We start from the raw sequence: 18,845 nt of genomic DNA, 5'->3' as shown, positions 1-18,845 counted from the left end.
AGGTGGGGCGACAGTCCCAGAGCCAGCAGCCTCGAAGCAAGTGCCTGACACTAAGGTCCTAAGTGAAATTCTACCCAACAGGCATGGGGGACAATTTCATTCAGAAATATGGGAGTAACTGACGGAGAAGGAAAACATGTAACCATTCTTACGGTCACAAGTTCTGGTGTGCAAAGGCACGACTTTATCAAGAATTGAACTTTTAGCTCTGATCTCAAGCCTCTATGTTCACATGGTAGCAGGAGAAAAATATTAATATGAAGCACTACAGCTCTTTTGAACACTCACTGAGTTTGAGGTAAATAAGCCCAATGGGACCTGTGTCTCCAGCTGTAGCATCAAGGCAGGGGTAGCCGGTCCATCTTGCACTCCCCTTGCTGGTGTCTGCTGTTGGTAGAAGTCATCTTGCATTCTCTGAGCATGGGCTAGGCGTGACTATAGATCCAGGGAGCGTACAGGCTACGTCTGCTTCTCAGCCTCACCTTGACTTACTGACACCACTGATCCTTCCAGACTCAGCCACACCTTCCAGCTGGTTCCTCCTAGGGGGATCTGCAGCATCTCCGTTCTCATCATAGTAATTCTGTGGTTTCATTCTCTAGTACATCTAGTACATAATAGGCAGCAAATGAATATATGAGCTAAAAGACAACAGGGCATCCTGCTGTGCCCTTGCTCTGCCCTTTCTCCATCCATCACATCCTTCCGTCTTTCTCCCTGCTAACACCCATGACAGCAGTGCCTAAGCTACCCTCACCTGATCAGCAGATGGACCCTGTCCAGTGAAGAGAACTTAGAGTTCCAAATGGTCAAAAAGTAAAACATTTCTCCTTCATTACTATCAGGTTTTATTTTGAGAGCTGAATGAAAGAACATCTGTTTATTTCATCCAGCTGTCAAAAGACACCTAAACAATAGGTACTGTTATTATTTTACAGAAAAAAAAATCAAGGCTTCAAGAGTTTAAGTAACTCCCCCAGAGTTACTTTATCACTTTATGAAGTGATAAAGACAGGATTTAAACCTAAGCACTTCTGACTCAGAAGCTGGAACTCTTAACCCCTCTATTTTATATTAAACTAGTATCTTTCTGTTTGTTGTTTCTTTCAGATTTGATGATAATGGCTATGTTAAAGACGTTGAAGCAAATTTCATAGTGTGGGAAATACACGGCAGGGATGACTATAGCTTTAATAATACTATGGCACAGGTATGGCATCTTTGGATTTAACCAGAATTTAGCATGCAACTAGACAATGTCTTTCTGTTTTAAATTTATAAATAAGTGATCTAAGGAAAATAGAATAAGGCAGCAGTGGGTAGGAAAAAAATCACCTCTAGATTAAATTATATGGCTACTAAAATTCATTTATGAAAAATAGAAGTTGTCACATAAGACAGACATAAAGGGGTCAGAAAAGAATAAAATAACATTTATAGTAGGATGATGCAACTCTATGAGTCTTCTTTTCTCTCCGAACTGTATTCAGTGTTTGATTATTTATGGGCCTGCCTTTGGCTTTAGGAGGTTTATCACTTGTGCACTAAGTCAAACGGACACTCTGGGCTTCGCCTCACTTGCCTTCTCTGCATCATTTGACCCCGCTGACTTTGGCTTCAGTGTCCCTACACTCTCCCGGCTTCCTTCCACCTGCCAGGACTGGTTGCTCTTGGCCTCCTTGGTGAATCTCCCTTATTCTATCCTTTCACTTTGTAGGCCGCAGCAGAGTGGTCTTACCACTCCCAATCAACACATTTCCCCTCCCTGTGTGGGCCTTCCTGCCCTGAGGGCCTCCTGGCATGATGGAGCCTCTCTAGAAGTTACCAGCACTGATTTCTAATATTCCCCACAGATTTCACTCGCAAAAAAACAAACAAACAAACAAAAAAAACAGGGATGGCTCTTTCCAAAGTAATGTTCTTATCTACCAGACACCTTAATTATCCAGAAGTATAACCCATCTAGATGGCAGCCAAGAGAACTGAGTTCCACCTGCCATCCCCCAGAGTATTGCAAGAATTCTTTCTTTTGCTTTTTTTTTTTTTTTTTAAGAGTCTCGCTCTGTTGCCCAGGCTGGAGTGCAGTGGTGCAGTCTCAGCTCACTGCAACCTCCACCTCCTGGGGTCAAGCGATTCTCCTGCCTCAGCCTCCTGAGTAGCTGGGACTACAGGCACATGCCACTACGCCTGGCTAATTTTTGTATTTTTAGTGGAGATAGGGTTTCACCATGTTGCCCAGGCTGGTTTCGAACTCTTGACCTCAATCGATCCACCCGCCTCAGCCTCCCAAAGTACTGGGGTTACAGGCGTGAGCCACTGTGACTGGCAATTGTCTTTCAATTATGTAACCAAATACATCCGTCCCACCACACATTCCACCTATGCTTGTTCAGCACCTAATATGTAAGTTCTCCTGGTCTGCTTCCTCTGCACAGTCTCATCCCTATACTATTGTATCCATCTTCTCCCTTGGTCCAGACTCCCATCACTCTCTTCCTTCTCAAACCTTTCCATTATGCCTCAAGGTTAAACGCTCTAGATCCTTCTTCAATAAAAGTGCCTCAGAGGACAACCCTTTCCCTATAGTTCTATCGAACCAAGAGTACTGTTTCTCTCACCCCATATACATAAGGGTGAGATTTGGGGTTGATGTTCTCCCTCATCCATAGTATCATTGCTGCACTTGGTCTTAGCCAAAAGGCCACTAAGAGATACAGTATCATTTCCAGGTCATTCTCTCTTCACTCTAAGTAAAACTCCATTTGTTTGAGGCTCCTGCCATTCAGTTGACATCTATGCCATCCCTACTTACTGGTACCGTATACTCAGAACTGGATCACTTTTCCTCCTGCTCTGAAAACAATCACCATGGACTCCTGAATTCTGCCATCCATCCTATGGGGGTATTGCTGGGAAAGTTTCTAAACAGGGACTACGTTTCCCAGATGCATTTGCATCTAGCTGGGGCCATATGACTGGTTCTCATGGCTGGAATATGAGCAGAAGTCATAGGTGTCACTTCCAGGTGAAGTGCTTAAGAAGGAATCACGTGAACCTTCACGCTTTCCATCGTACCTCACATCAGTGTATTACAGCAACAAGTAAGGCTGGAGTAGATGAGAGCTGGAATGCAAGGAGCCACTACACATTTTTAAAAGCCTTGGTTCCTAATTCACTGCTTTGAGGAGAGGCACCGTCAGAACCATCTAACCAGGGACATCTGCACTGGGCTATATGTGATCAAGAATTAAACTTGTTGGCCAGGCACGGTGGCTCATGCCTATAATCCCAGCACTTTGGGAGGCTGAGGCAGGCCGATCACGAGGTCAGGAGTTTGAGACTGACCAACATGGTGAAACCCTATATCTCCTAAAAATACAAAAATTAGCTGGGCATGCTGGCACACACCTGTAATCCCAGCTACTCAGGAGGCTGAGACAGGAGAATCGCTTGAACCCAGGAAGCGGAGGTTGCAGTGAGCTGAGATCGCGCCACTGCCCTCCAGTCTGGGTGACGGAGTGAGACTCCGTCTAAAATAATAATAATAATAATTTTTTTAAAAAGAATTAAATTTGTATTTTGTAAATCCCCTGAGAGTTGGGGTTTATTATTGCAGCACGTAGAGACTATCTTGACTAATAACTAATATAGCAGCCCCCATTAAAACTACATTTAAGGACAGGGCATGGTGGCTCACACCTATAATCCCAGCACTTTGAGAGGTTGAAGCGGGATGATCGCTTGAGCCTAGGAGTTTGAGACCAGCCTGGGCAACATAGTGGAACCCCTTCTCCACACACAAAAATTTTTCAATTAGCCAGGTGTGGTGATGCACACCTGTAGTCCTAGCTACTCAGGAGGCTGAGGCGGGAGGATTGCTTGAGCCCAGGAGGTCAAGGCTGCAGTGAGCTGTGATCATGCCACTGCATTCCATCCTGGTTGACAGGGCAAGATCCTGTCTCAAAAAAAAAAAAAAAAAAAAAAATTGCATTTCAGTTCAAACAGTTTACCCTCTGACCTCAACCCCCAATCCTTTAGCTATCTCATTGTTATTCACACTACTCCAGTCTCCTACTTTGTCTCACACAACCTGGCCATCTGCTGTACTGAACCCTCTGCTTTCTCCTTCTCCCTCTCTCTCACGTTTCCTCCCTTCCCTTCCTATGCAGCGTGAGCTCCATAGTTCAATTCTCTAGCACCATCTTGCCAATATCGATTTCTCTGTATCTCTATCTGTGTCTCATTTTTCCCAGTATTATTTCTGCTTGCTGTTAGGGCAACTTTAAACACTCATCTTTCTGCTTTATCCATGCCTGTATCTGAGTTGCTCAATTCCTATCTTGGAGCTGATCACTTTCAGAAAAAAATTACAGCACTTTGGGAGGCTGAGGCAGGTGATCACTTGAGGTCAACTCCAAGACCAGCCTGGCCAACATGGTGAAACCCTGTCTCTACTAAAAATACAAAAATTAGCTGGGTGTGGTAGCACACACCTGTAGTCCTAACTACTCGGGAGGCTGAGGCAGGAGAATCCCTTGAATCCAAGAAGTGGAGGTTGCAGTGAGCCGAGATTGTACCACTGCACTCCAGCCTGGGCAACAGAGCAAGATTCCGTCTCTAAACAAACAAATAAATAAATAAATCTTAGAAAATTATGAATAGATAGAAACATCCTTCACCTAATGAAATGTAGATACAAAACATTATAGCAAACATTATATTTAATGGTAAAAATTTGAAAACTTTCACTTTGAAATCAGGAACAAAACAAGGATGGCCCTTATCACTTCATTTTTTTTTTTTTTTAAGAGACAGAGTCTCACTCTGTCACCCGGGCTGGAGTGCAGTGGTGTGATCTTGGCGCACTGCAACCTCTGCCTCCCAGGTTCAAGCAATTCTCCTGCCTCAGCCTCCCGAGTAGCCGGGGTTACAGGTGCATGCCACCACACCCAGCTAATTTTTATATTTTTAGCAGAGACAGGGTTTCACTGTGTTGGCCACGCTGGTCTCGAACTCCTGACCTCTGGTGTTATCACCACTTCTAGGCAACACTATTCCTGAAGATCTTTGTAATAAGAAAAAAATAATAAAAACAAATAAAAGGTATAAGGATGGGAAAGAAAAACATAAAACTGTCATATTTGCAGATGACACAACTGTTCATGTGAAACAATTAGAATTAATAAGTGAGTTTAGAAATTCTCTCGGCCAAGCACATGTCTGTAATCCCAACACTTTGGGAGGCTGAGGCAGGAAGATGGCTTGAGGCCAAGAGTTCAAGGCCAGCCTTGGCAACATAGCGAGGCTCCATCTCTACAAAAATTAAAAAACTAAAAGTTAGCCAGGCATGCTGGCACACGCTTGTAGTCCTAGGTACTCGAGAGGCTGAGGCAGGAGGATCACTTGAGCCCAGGAGCTCAAGGCTGCAGTGAGCTATGATCTTCCCTGCACTGCAGCCTGGGCAACAGAGTGAGACTCTGTCTCAAAAAAATATTCTCTCAACACAAGATCAATATACAAAAATCAATTGTCAATTATTCCTCTGTATACCAGCCAACATTTAAATAATGTAAGTTTTAAAAATACAAAATTTTCGATAGCAACAAAACATTAAATACTTAGGAATAAGTTGATATGAAAACTTCTACCTACCCACATACATGTGCCATCTTTTGACAGAGTGGTTGTTTACATGAAGCACAGACATGGAAGTCAATGATTGAACTTAACAAGCACCTCCCACTAGAAGAAGTCTGGGGACCTGAGGTAAGAGAAACATTACCTTCCAGATTGTTTATTTGGAATAACTAATCTGGCATTTTGCTATTAATAAAAACTTGATGGAAACATTTTGGATTTAAATTTGCTTTGGTAAATCAAATCCTATTTTTATATTAAATTGTATCATGGTATTTTTAAAATGCTTCATCTTAATTTCTGTTTGATCTTTTGTTGGTTCTGTGTTTCTATTTTAATTTTCGCTGCTGTAAATATGTGTTTGCAGATTATTAAATATCTGTTAAACATGTGAAAGCATCAAGAGTGAGTCTTGTTAAAGACTGCCTAGCTCCCTTACTTCCTCAGGTCTTTACTGAAAAATCAAGTTGTCGATGAGGACTTCCCTGGCCACCGTATGGAAAAACTTAACCATCACTTTCATGAAAGCGCATATTTCTCCCTATTTTCTTTCCTTTTTTTTTTTTTTTTTTTGAGACAGAGTCTCTCTCTGTTGCCTAGGCTGCTAAGCTGGAGGGCAGTGGCACAATCTCCGCTCACTGCAACCTCCACCTCCCTGGTTCAAGTGATTCTCCTGCCTCAGCCTCCTGAGTAGCTGGGACTACAGGCACGTGCCACCACACCCAGCTAATTTTTGTGTTTTTAGTAGAGACGGCATTTCACCATGTTGGCCAGGCTGGTTTTGACTCCTGACCTCAAGTGATCCACTTGCCTCAGCCTCCCAAAGTGCTGGGATTACAGGCGTGAGCCACCACACCCAGCCTCCCTCCCCTATTTTGTTTAATATCATTAGCATTTATAACTATGACACATTACATAGCCTACTTTCAAAATCTTATTTATTTTCTAGCTCCCTTACTAGAATGTAAGCTCCATGAGGGAAATTTTGTTTTGTTCACTGCATCTAATGCATTATAGGTGCTCATTAAATATTTGTGGACCAAATTAATTAATTATAGATCATATACCTATTATAAAGAATACTTTTCTACAGTTTAAAAATCATAAGGGGGCCAGGCATGGTGGCTCACACCTGTAATCCTAACACTTTCTGAGGCCGAGGCGTGTGGATCGCTTGAGCCCAGGAGTTCAAGACCAGCCTGGGCAACATGGTAAGACCCCATCTTTACAAAAATTAAAAAAAAAAAATTAGCTGGGCCTGGTGGTGCATGCCTGTAGTCCCAGCTACTCAGGAAGCTGAGGTGGGAGGATCACTTGAGCCCCGATAGCTGAGGTTGCAGTGAGCCATGATCATGCCTCTGCATTCCAGCCAGGGTGACACAGTGAGACCTTGTCTCAAAAAAGAAAAAAAAAATCAAATTAAAAAATAAAAATCATAAGGAATTAAACTGGTAATTAAATCAGTTAAAACGAAACTTACCCTCCTGATTTTCCATTGAAGGACATCCAAGGGTCTGGAGTTAGGGATAGGGATAAATGATAGGTGAGGATGATATCCCCAAATCTTACAAAAGGCACCTAAATATTCTAAGATTCTGCCGAAATAACATACTCCAAAGCAGCAGTGAGCTCACTGGGTAATTAACAATCATGAGGCTTGCCTCAATTGGTATGATACGGTACAATGGTTCTCAAACTTTAGCATACACCAGAATCTCCAAAAGACCTTGTTGAAATAGATGGCTGGGTCCCACTCCCAGAGTTGCTAATTCAGCAGGTCTTGGTTGGGGCCCAGAAATGTGCACCTCAATGATACTGATATGCTGATCTGGGGACTGCATTTCAGAGCAATTGAAATAGTAGCGTACAGTCTAGAAAGACTCCGGAGTGCCCACGCCAGGCCCTGCGTGTTCCATTTTACTGCATGAGAAGCTTGAAGCTCACCACTGAAAGGGTGAATTCAGTCTGAAGTCTGAATATAATAGAAAGCAGGTACCTGCAAAGACTAGTTATATCCTCGTGAGTAAGGCTACTCTTACTGAAGGGTGTCATTATTACGTTGTATCTTAACTCAACAGGGCAATCGGCTGCTTTCTTCCTGAAACATATACCTGAAATGAAATAGAAAGCCTTCCAGTTCTTGGAGCTACACTAATTGCTACATAGTCCTGATTCTAGAAGGATGAACGACACCTACATTTTTAAAAAATCAGGGAAGAAGCTCTGGGGACTGTAAATTCTTAGGGAAAACACTGAAGGACTCATAAGCAAGCATGGCATTTTCACAGGTTCTCCTGGTAAGGTTGGAGGTTGAGAAGGAAAGGGAGAATATGGGTGCTGAGTGCTTGTCTACATCTACATGATACAGAATCTGATTTGAGTTTCTCGATGTGGCTGAAAATACTAGACTGGGAAGTCCTGGGCTAAAAATTGAGTATAATGCATGAGGCTAGGGGAGATTTATTTATTTTGAGATGAAGTTTCCCCTTGTTGCCCAGGCTGGAGTGCAGTGGTGCAATCTCAGCTCACTGCAACCTCCGCCTCCTGAGTTCAAGCAATTCTTCTGCCTCAGCCTCCCAAGTAGCTGGGATTACAGGCGCGCCACCACGCCCGGCCAGGAGATTTGTTTTCTAAGAGACTGGGTGATTTGATCAAGTGGGCTTTCGCGTGAAAAAAAGATGGGAGAAGAAACAATAATGGCGGGAGAGGAGGAAGTTTTAATAATATAACAGGGAATATCAGGCAGTGATATCTTTCTGGCAGTGACACAGAAAAAGGAGCAAGAGTCAGCAGGTATCATCATTCACATTAGGAAATAACGAAATAGGAAACAATATAAATATTCCTGCATGTCTATATACAAAAATACATAATGATACAAGGCTATTAGGTCTTTACTAGCAATGCTTTGTTGTATGATATATGCACAGCTTCCGAACATATTTAGAATATACCACATACTTTTCCAATTAAGTTCATGGACCCACGTATTAAGTAACTTGGTAGGACAAGTTTCACAGTTTATTTTTGACCTGGAAGAACCCTTCACCAAAAAATATAAGATATTTTATATTTTCAAGTGGGGATACATCAAAAAAACAAGTCTTTTACTTATTTTTCATTAACCCAACATATTGTTTTATAAAAGTGCTACAGACCACAATGGCAAAAAGGTAGACAACAGCAAGAAATGCTAGAAGAAACAGATTTTTTGAAAAACAACGTCAGAGTTTATCGAGACATATAGTAATATTTTTAAATTAAATATAATCAAGAGTTTTAGGGATGCCACTTATGATTAAAATGTAATTATAGAATAATTCACCTACATAAAATAAAATGACCTGCTAAGAAGGGAAATAGAGGAATTTTCAGTGAGAAGGCAATATTCAGCCTTTATCCCTCCACTTACAATAACTAGTCCTGATCTGTGTCCATTGAGGCTTCTGTTCCTAAGTTCCTACTCCTGAACCTGGCCTTTTATCAAGCTAAGGATTCAGTGGCCTGTATACAAGAATCCTTCAAAAATCCTTCCCTGGATGATTAGTCAGTTCTGGCAGTATGTTTTGAATTTTTGTCCCTTCCAAAACTCATGTTAAAATTCCAACTCCAGTACAGCAGCATTGAGAGGGGGAGCCTTTAAGAGGTGATTGGATCATGAAGGCAGAGCCCCCATACGTGGATTAATCCATTCATAGATTAATGGATTAATGGGATAATGGATTTGTGGGTTTCATGGGAGTGGGACCGGCAGCTTTATCACAACAGGAAGAGAAACCTGAGCTATCGTGCTCTGCCCCCTTGCCATGTGATGTTCTGTGACACTTTGGGACTCTGCAGAGTCCCCACCAGGAAGATGGCCCTCACCAGATGCAACCCTTCAACCTTGGACTTCTCAGCCTCCTTGGAAAGGAATGAATTCCTTTTCCTTATAAATTACTCCGTTTCAGGTGTTCTGTTAAAAGCAACAGAAAACAAACTAACACACAGTGAAAGCCTCCGCAGCTCAGCACAGGTCGCTCAAGCTGTGTTCCTAGAGCTTCTGCAGCTGGCACCACCCTGCACATGAGTCAAGCTGTTGAGTCTCTCCCCTCCTTCCTTGGAGTTTCCTTTCCGGAAAGACTGCCACAGACAGGGCAGGTATGGCAACATGGGCACACAACACATTTAGATTCTTTACAGTGACTCTAACTGAAGCCAAAGAATCTATGACAAGCCTGTTTTCTCTGAAAGTTCCTTGACAGTACAGGTCCATACAACTCTACGCACAACAAAACTCTGTCCATCTTGTGATCTCCTCCTTTGCTTTTTATACAAATGTCTTCCAAACTTTTCCCAGAGGTCTGTCCAAGTCCGGCGGGAACACGTGTGTTCTCTGTCCCTGGTTACTATTTACTTCCTCTGCTCTTTCGTATCACAGTATCTTTAACATGAGGAGGGAACCCACAGCCAAGGCAACCAGCCAGGGGTGTACACACAGCTCAGTATCAAGTGGGCCTTCTGCTCCATTTAGTCAGACTGGGTTTTTGGCTCCAATCATACTTGTGGTTACCAGAATATAAAGGGTAAGCAACCTTCTCCTCCCAATCTTTTTTCTTATTTTTAAAATTAATTTTTTAATTTTCATTTTTACCATGTAATATATACATGTAAAACTCCTCCTCATCTTGATGGCCTACACATATTACTCTGAATTCAGTTATGTAACATGTTACATTTTTATCTGGAATGCATTTTAACCTAAAATTTTATTACTCCAAACAATTGTCCTTCAACCTGGCTGGGGCACTGGCACTCTGATGAACGACCTCTAAACATTCCTCTCATTGTTGCAGCCCTCATTGTTAATTCATATTCCTGGGAGATTGGTAGAGCTGCCCCGCCACCACCCCAGCTATGTCCTGGGGTTGGGAGCAAAAGAATCTGTGCCTGTCAGCTTCTGGAATGAAAGGTGGGGACTTGGAATTACCCTCACTCTGATGATATCCAAGAGGAATCAGCATTCTATTAAAAATGACAATGGACTTTGGGCAGACCAAAAAAAAAAAAAAAAAGACAAATATCCACAAACATTGCTCTCAGGAACAGGTGCTACTGGAATTCTTTAATTAAAGTTATACTGTTAAATTAGCTGCAGACCTTGATGACTATTTCATCTCCTAGAATAAATGAAGAATACAGTCATACATCACTTAACAATGGGAATATGTTCTGAGAAATGCTTTGTTAGGCAATTTTGTCATTATGCAAACATCACAGAGAGTACTTACACAAACGTAGGCAGTGTAGCCTACTAGATAACTAGGCGATATGATAGAGCCTATTGCTCCCAGGCCACAAACACGCACAGCATGTTACTATAGTGAATAACGTAAGGAAATGGTAAGTATTTGTGCAATAGGAATTTTTCAGCTCCACTGTAATCTTACGGGACCACTATTGTATATGTGTTCTGTCAGTGACCAAAACATTGCTATGCAGTACATGACTGTAATTGATTATTGGAATGGAAGTAATAGTATGTAGGATATGTCTGTATCCTCACATTTCATGATATCCAGGTAAGTAACGGCAGGCATAATCGGAACTGTACCTCGCATCTGAATAAAACAATTTTCAAAAATTTCAGGCCAAGTGTTGTGGCTCATACCTGTAATCCCAGCACTTTGGGAGGCTGAGGAGGGAGGATTGCTTAAGTCCAGAAGTTCGACAGAAATCTGGGCGATATAGTGAGACCCCCATCTCCTAAAAAAAAAAAAAAAAAAAAAAAGTAAAAAATTAGCCAGGCATGGTGGCACATGCCTGTAGTCCCAACTTCTAGGGAGGCTGAGGCAGGAAGATTGCTTCAGCCTGGGCGATCGAAGCTTCAGTGAGCTGTGATCATGCCACTGAACTCCAGCCAGGGTGTCAGAGCGAGACTCCATCCCTAAAAACAAAACAAAACAAAACACACATTAATTCAACAAATGTATCTTGACTACTGTGTGCCAGACTGAGGATACAGCAGTAAGCAATAAGCTTCCCTCTAGAGCTTATCGTTATTGCCATCTAATCATGATAACATTTTTGTCCATAGAGTTGCCATGAGGAAGTCTCTTTGAGACTGTGCAAGAGCTGATTGATTGCAAAGCTCTATTGACTGGGAAGTTTTTCATGAAGGAGGAATATTTCAAAATACGTAGAAAAAAGAAAATACCATTTTCTGAGTACATTTTGTGCTGCTATAACAGAATACCAGAGGCTGGGTAATCTATAATAAACAGAAATTTATTGGTTCATGATTCTGGAGGGTGGGAAGTCCAAGATCAAGGAGCTGGCATCTGGCAAGGGCCTTCCTGCTGCATCATCAGATGGCAGAAGGCAAAAGGGGAGCGAGGGTGAGGGCGAGTGAGAGGGCAGGCAAGGGAGGCTGAACTCATCCTTTTATAAGGAACCCACTCCGTGATAACGGCATTATCTCATTGATGGAGGTAGTGCCCCTGTGATCCAAACTCCTGGTGGGACCAATTAGACCTCACTTCCCATCTCAACTTTTGGGATCAAGTTTCCAACACATGAACTTTGAGGGATGCATTCAAACCATAGTAACCTTGAAGGATGTTGATAGACAAAAGCTCAGACACATCCAAAGTAATTGCCTTACAAGGCTTCCTGTTTCCTTCAAATGAGAAGCTTTCAGAGAGCAAGAATGGTAGAAGAAGGGTCCTTTAAGTAGGGTGTGAAAACATACAGGATCTAAGAGGACCCAGAACCAGTGCCATGTAATAGTAGGATCAGGTATCTGCCAGTTTTAATAATCATTTTCTTTCATTGTATTTGTTTTAACAGAGTAACTTTTAAAAATACAGGCTTGTTTTATCTGTGTTTTTAAAAAGGCAGGCAGGAGACAGTTTGTATCTTGAGACCCACAGAAAGACATGGTAATGGTAATGGGGCTAAATGAAGATCCTAGGGCAAGATAAAAACCCAAGGATGTACCATCTTGACTGTTGTGTCTGTACCTTATGATCAAAACTGTTTCTGTCCCCAATTAAGCATCTTTGGAACATTTTGTATTTTGTTGATTTAGGAAAATAATATGCTTACATATTCTCAACACTCTAATTTAATTGTTTATAAATACAACATTTGCTTTCACTAAGCTTCACTTTTTATCAAAGTTTAACCCAGTATCGCTCTTAAAGTGCTATAAAGAGCACTGCAGGGGTAAAATAGAAGGGAATAGCCATTACATCTCTAAATAATTTTCCAAGATAAATGAGACTATAATTTTGCGTATCAAAGTCATAAAGTGACCTCAAAATTTTTGTCTTTGTTTCTTGTTCAGAACTATAAACACTGTTTTTCTTACGCTATTGGAAAACCAGGAGACTTAAATCAACCATACGAGATTATCAACAGTTCTAATGGTAACCATATATTTTGGCCCATGGGCCATTCTGGAATGTATGTATTTCGTGTGAAGATCCTGGATCCAAACTATAGGTGAATATATGTGTTACTGTAATAGTGTTAGCATTAGTTCTTCAAAATCTTTATGTTTTTAATTTGATGCATCCTATACATTCAACCATTGTTATTCTCGTTATTTACATATTTGCTTTTTCATTTTGTAGCAATCACATGAAACATTCTATGTGGGTAGAAGATTTTATGTTGTGTTAATTAAATTAATCAATTTACAATTACATTCTGAGGACTTTCCTGGGTTCAGTTGCCATGAAAGATCCAAATATAGGCACAGTCTCATCCTTCAAGGTATTTACAATTAAGCTGCCTGGAGAAGGAGGAGTTGGGGGAGGGATGCACATAAAAGCCAAGAAAAGTTAAATCAGAGCAAAATACAGGAGGTATTTTTCAAATATAATTATTTGCATTATTGACAGGCACAATAGTAATTCAGAGATGGGAAAGATTAATGCTATTTTGAGCAGTAAAAGAAAACTTTCTGGAGAACACAGAACATCAGTAGAATTTACATTGCCAGAAGACAGAGACAGACACTTCCAGTGAAAGAAATCACACTAATAACGGAATGGAGCTAATGTTAGCAAAAGGTTAGCATATTGTCTATGGCTTGTGGAGTCACAAAGGAAGGCAGAAAGTGCCCTGAATGGGGAAGGTAGAAAACAAAGGAAGGAGACAAACTTACAGCAATTCATAATGTTTAAGTAAATTTCAGCCCATGTCCTAGAGACCTTCATTAGTGTCTTCACTAGGAAAACGGTGTGATGAAACCATAGTTCTAGGGAAATTCACCTGAGAATAGCAGAAAGAATGGTACAGAAGAAAAATAGGCCAGGCACGGTGGCTCACGTCTGTAATCCCAGCACTGTGAGAGGTCAAGGCGGGAGGATCACCTGAGGTTGGGAGTTCGAGACCAGGTTGACCAATATGGAGAAACTCTGTCTCTACTAAAATACAAAATTAGCTGGGCGTGGTGGTGCATGCCTGTAATCCCAGCTACTCGGAAGGCTGAGGCAGGAGAATCGCTTGAGCCTGGGAGCCAGAGGTTGCGGTGAGCTGAGATTGCGCCATTGCACTCCAGGCTGGGCAACAAGAGGGAAACTCCGTCTCAAAAAAATAAAAATAAAAGTAAAAATAAACTCTACATGGATAATGGAGAAGAGTGACGTTAACAAGGAAAGAGGTCAAAGGAAGGCCTAGTGGCAGTAAGAATGGAAAGAAGGGAAAAAAGAGTCTAATGATGAGAGACTCTATTGATCTAACGTGGCAAGTAAAGAAGGAATCGATATAGTTTCATGTTTTCTAGGCCAGGTGATTAAAATAGTGGCATTTCCTTTGACCACAATAGGTAATGGGGTGGTTTTTCTGTGGGTGAGGTATTGAGATAAGAGTTCTGACTTTGAATTTGAGGGGACAATGAGACATCTAAGCGAAGATGTCCTATAAACAGTTAAGAATTCTAATCTGGGCCTGGAGTGGAAAGGAAGAGCTGATGATAAAAAGTTAACAATACGGATGTGGGTACCTTCTATGGGGATTCCAGGAGCACACATAAGTTAGCTGACTGATTATAAATAGAGAATGGAAGAGCTTTGGGGGACACCCGCTGTTAAGGAATTTGGGGTGATGAGGAAGGGGCAGAGCACTGAGTTCTTCCAATAAAAGAAAAACGAAGACAAAAATAGAAAGTTAATTTTTAAAAACGCAGTAAAACAGTATATTTAAAGGTGACTGTCACTAACAGAGAGGTCCCAAACATGTTCTAAAATCATGATTATCAATGCGGGATTTGAAAACAGGGTGTCTCAAAACTGGTTATTTCCACTATTAGCCCCCAAGCTATTCAAAGGCAGCTTTGAAAGAAGGCTGGGAGTTCATAAGAAAGGCTAATGGAGAGTATTTCTTCCAAGAGACTTTTCCGAATGCCATGGAGACAAGAATACTTCCCCACAAGTAAGAGGGGGCTTCAGAAAACCACTCAGGGAAACTAACAGGGGCCTCCTGGTTTGGGGATGGGAGAACACGTATTATGCCTAATTCTCGTCTAGAAAGTTTGAAGGTAAGAGGATGCCTACAGGTGCACTGACAATAGGACACATTAAATGGGATTTAAAAAATGACATTTTATAGTGATATGAGGTATAATCCATAAGGAAGATAAAATATTCATGAATTTTATGCACCCAACAAAAAGCCAGACAGTACATGAGACTAAAACTATTAGAAACAGGGTAAGAATATGACAAAACCACAATTTTATTAGGAGACTTTAATATGTCTTTCTCAGAATCTGATAGATCAAGTAGTCATAAAATAGATAAGCAAGTGGAGAATGTGAATAAAATTATTAATTAACCTAAGTCAAGAGATAAGTAAAGTGGAGTCTTGGCTTATCCAGGAATTAGGACCTAAAGTCAGTTTGTAAAAGGATAATATTGTATGTGGCCGAAATTCCTTTTGATTTCTCGTAAAAGGTGTCATGCTAGAAACTGAAATAGCATCTCTCAGTGAGTCCAGTAGAGCCAGTAGTTCCACCAACATTTCAACAGATCGCTGTTTCTTTCATTTTGTCCCAGTTCAAATACTTGATCCACATTTTAAGCCATGTGGTAGAAAAAATGGGTGCTGTTTCTCTTTTAACACTACAATCACATTTGTTGTATAAGATGTTCACATGTGAAAGGCTCAGCAGAACTAAGCCCAGCTATGAAAAGGGAAGATTCCAGTTTCCCATCTCTCATTCACTTCAGAATAGAAGCACATTGAGTGGGTAGTGGGGAGAATCTGCTGTATCTTACAATACCTACAGAGCACACACATTCTCTTCCAGTGCCTAGGGAAACACTGTACGTTACAATAATCTTATGGTGAACCAAAAATAAAATTTTAACAAGTGAAAGAACATCATTTTATAGGCTACAATTCAGGTTAGAAACTAAAAAATATAAATAGCATTCTATTTCTTACCATATGACAGATTTAGTGTTCAGGGGAAAGCTTTCCTCTACAGTACATTTAACACACATACACCTTTTAAATGCATGCCACATTGATAGGAAACTGAGGGGATTATTTATAGGCCAGGAATTCCGAAAAAGTACAGATTCATTAGATCCTATTGGAGTTCTCTAAAGACACTCTATCCCCCCTAGGGTTATCTGTGTATCCCTGGTGACCTGGATCACAAGGCAACATGTAGGACAAAGGAGGACAAGTGTAAGGCCCTAGCAGAGATAGAGATTAGATCAGAGAACCTAAGGCTTTGAAGGGCAAAATCCTTAGGGAAGATGGCAAGGATACATGCCTGAATCAATCTTGGCTCCAGATTAAAAAATATATATATATAATATATACAAAATATGTAAATATATATATAATATATATAAATATATATAATATATATTATAAAAATATCTATTTTATAAAAATATATTTATATATAAAATATATAGATATATTTATATAAATATATTTATATATTTATATAAATATATAAATATATATTCCCTAAGAGTTTTAACTACAAATCTACACTCAATAGATTTAAGCCTGGATTTCATATTAGCTGACTGTCCAAAAAGAATAATAATCTAGCCAAAAATTTAAAGTGGCCCCAGCTTATGAGTGCCTCCAATATGCTCAGCAGAAGCAAATGTATATCCCCTCTGGAGGATTGTGCTTTAAGCTCAAGCCTCAGAAAATCCCCAAAGGAAAAGCGCCAACCAACAAAACATAAGAAAAGAAGAAACCACAAACCAGGGTCAACAGAAACAACAATCCACAAAACCAACCTACAAAGGCTTCCAATACTGGGTTTATTAGATACAGAATACAAAATATCTTAGCTTAAATGCTGAAATTTATTTATAAGAGAGCTCTGAAAGTATGATGAAAGAACAAGAAACTATCCAAGCTGACCAGAAGACCTGGAAAGAAACAGAGGAGATTTCTAAAAATGAAAAATATAATCAGCTTAACTAAAAACTCAATACACAGATTAAACAAGAGACTGCATTCACGAAAAGAAAATTAGTCAACTGAAAGAACAAATGCCCACTGCAGTCCACATCATCATTTACTTCTCCAAAAAGTTCAACTTCCAAATACCTCCACCTACCACAGTGTCATTAACTGTAAATAATCACAAATGTACTTATTAGCCCCCAAAAGAGAACAAACTGAAGTCTCACAGTTTATCGCATCTATCTCCAAGTCCAAAGTCTGAATGACACCCAGGCCTCCTCTAATTTTGTCATGATCCTGCCTTCCTATTCTGTACCCTGTGGCCTTTATGGTGGCAGAGTTTACCACTACCAACACACCTTACATAAAAGAGTAGGGGAAATGGGAGAAAGAAAGATCAGTTCAAATAGATGACAGCTAGGTAGAAAATAAGTACAGATACTATATTCCTAGTATCTATATGTGGTCCTGAAGCTATAGTTAGTATTTTTTGTTTTCTCCATTTTCTAACCTATGTTCACTATGTCTTTAGCCAGCATTTCAGGTTTATTTCCTAGCAGAATAACCTTAATTTTCTTTTCTTTTTTTTTTTTTTTTTTTTTTTTTTGAGACAGGGTCTCATTCTGTCACCCAGGCTGGAGTGCAGTGGCGTGATCTCAGCTCACTGCAACCTCCGCCTCCCAGGTTCAAGAGATTCTCCTTCCTCAGCCTCCCGTGTAGCTGGGATTACAGACATGTGCCACCACGCCTGGCTAATTTTTGTGTTTTTAGTAGAGACAGGGTTTCGCCATGTTGGCCAGGCTGTCAATTTTCATTCCTAAGGAATCTGAGCTCTTAGCAATGTCTATCTGTACATTCCTGGGGCCATAAGTGAAATCGTGAAATTCCACTCCCAGTTCCATCACTTTGGTTCTTAGATTTCCGTATTCTGGCTGTGGGAGAAACACCTCCAAATCTTACTCACCAGCAAGAGTATTTACTTCATCCAAAGAGAATTCCCCAACCTCACAGATAACCTTTCCTGCTAGCTTTACAGCTTTATAATATAATCATCCACACCAGAGCACTTCTGCGAGTAAAATAAAGCTTTATTAACATTTACACCCAAGCAGCAGGCATATACCAAAAGTGTCCTAGGTAGCCAGTAATTATGATTACCCTCATAATAAATAGCAGCCTTAAAAGTCCATGCTACTATTCTATGAGGCCAGTGAATCACATGTATATCAGCCGTTTGTCTTACTTTTATTTATTTATTTATTTATTTATTTTGAGACTGAGTCTTGCTCTGTCGCCCGGGCTGAAGTGCAGTGCAGTGGTGTGATTTCAGTTCACTGCAACCTCCACCTCCCGGGTTCAAGCGATTCTCATGCCTCAGCCTCCCGAGTAGCTGAGACTACAGGCACCCGCCACCACACCTGGCTAATTTTTGTATTTTTAGTATAGATGGGGTTTTGCCATGTTGGCCAGGCTGGTCTCGAACTGCTGACCTCAGGTGATCTGCCCACCTTGGCCTCCCAAAGTGCTAGGATTACAGGTGTGAGCCACCACCTCGTTACCTTCTTTTGCTTTAAAATGAGTTCCTTGGCTAGAAGCAATCTTGTGGGGATAACATGAAAATACATATGACACTCGTTATATCCATGTGTGGTGTTGCAGGCAGAGGCTTTGTAGAAAAGGCAAATTCAAATCCCAAACATGTCACAGAAAGAATAAATCACTGTCCCCTCCATGACATAATCAACCTGTTACCAGATGGCTGTCTGATGCCTCTGGAT

The 18,845-nt window shown here is 40.8% G+C and overlaps 1 protein-coding gene across 7 annotated transcripts in view; it reads left to right on the top strand.

Moving 5' to 3' along the window:
* The window catches only part of CATSPERE (catsper channel auxiliary subunit epsilon), a 177,148-nt gene that overhangs the window by 140,753 nt on the left and 17,550 nt on the right, over positions 1-18,845 (top strand). For all 7 annotated transcript variants that reach the window (XM_063707110.1, XM_063707105.1, XM_063707103.1 and 4 more), the window contains 3 exons: positions 1,111-1,210; positions 5,680-5,766; positions 12,965-13,122. In XM_063707110.1, coding sequence (XP_063563180.1) covers positions 1,111-1,210; positions 5,680-5,766; positions 12,965-13,122 — 345 coding nt within the window. The remainder of the gene's footprint in view (positions 1-1,110; positions 1,211-5,679; positions 5,767-12,964; positions 13,123-18,845) is intronic.

Source organism: Gorilla gorilla, chromosome 1 (assembly GCF_029281585.2).
Source record: "Gorilla gorilla gorilla isolate KB3781 chromosome 1, NHGRI_mGorGor1-v2.1_pri, whole genome shotgun sequence".
NCBI lineage: Eukaryota > Metazoa > Chordata > Mammalia > Primates > Hominidae > Gorilla > Gorilla gorilla.
The sequence above is the reverse complement of the archived record's forward strand: the minus strand, read 5'-3'. Positions and strand labels throughout refer to the sequence as shown.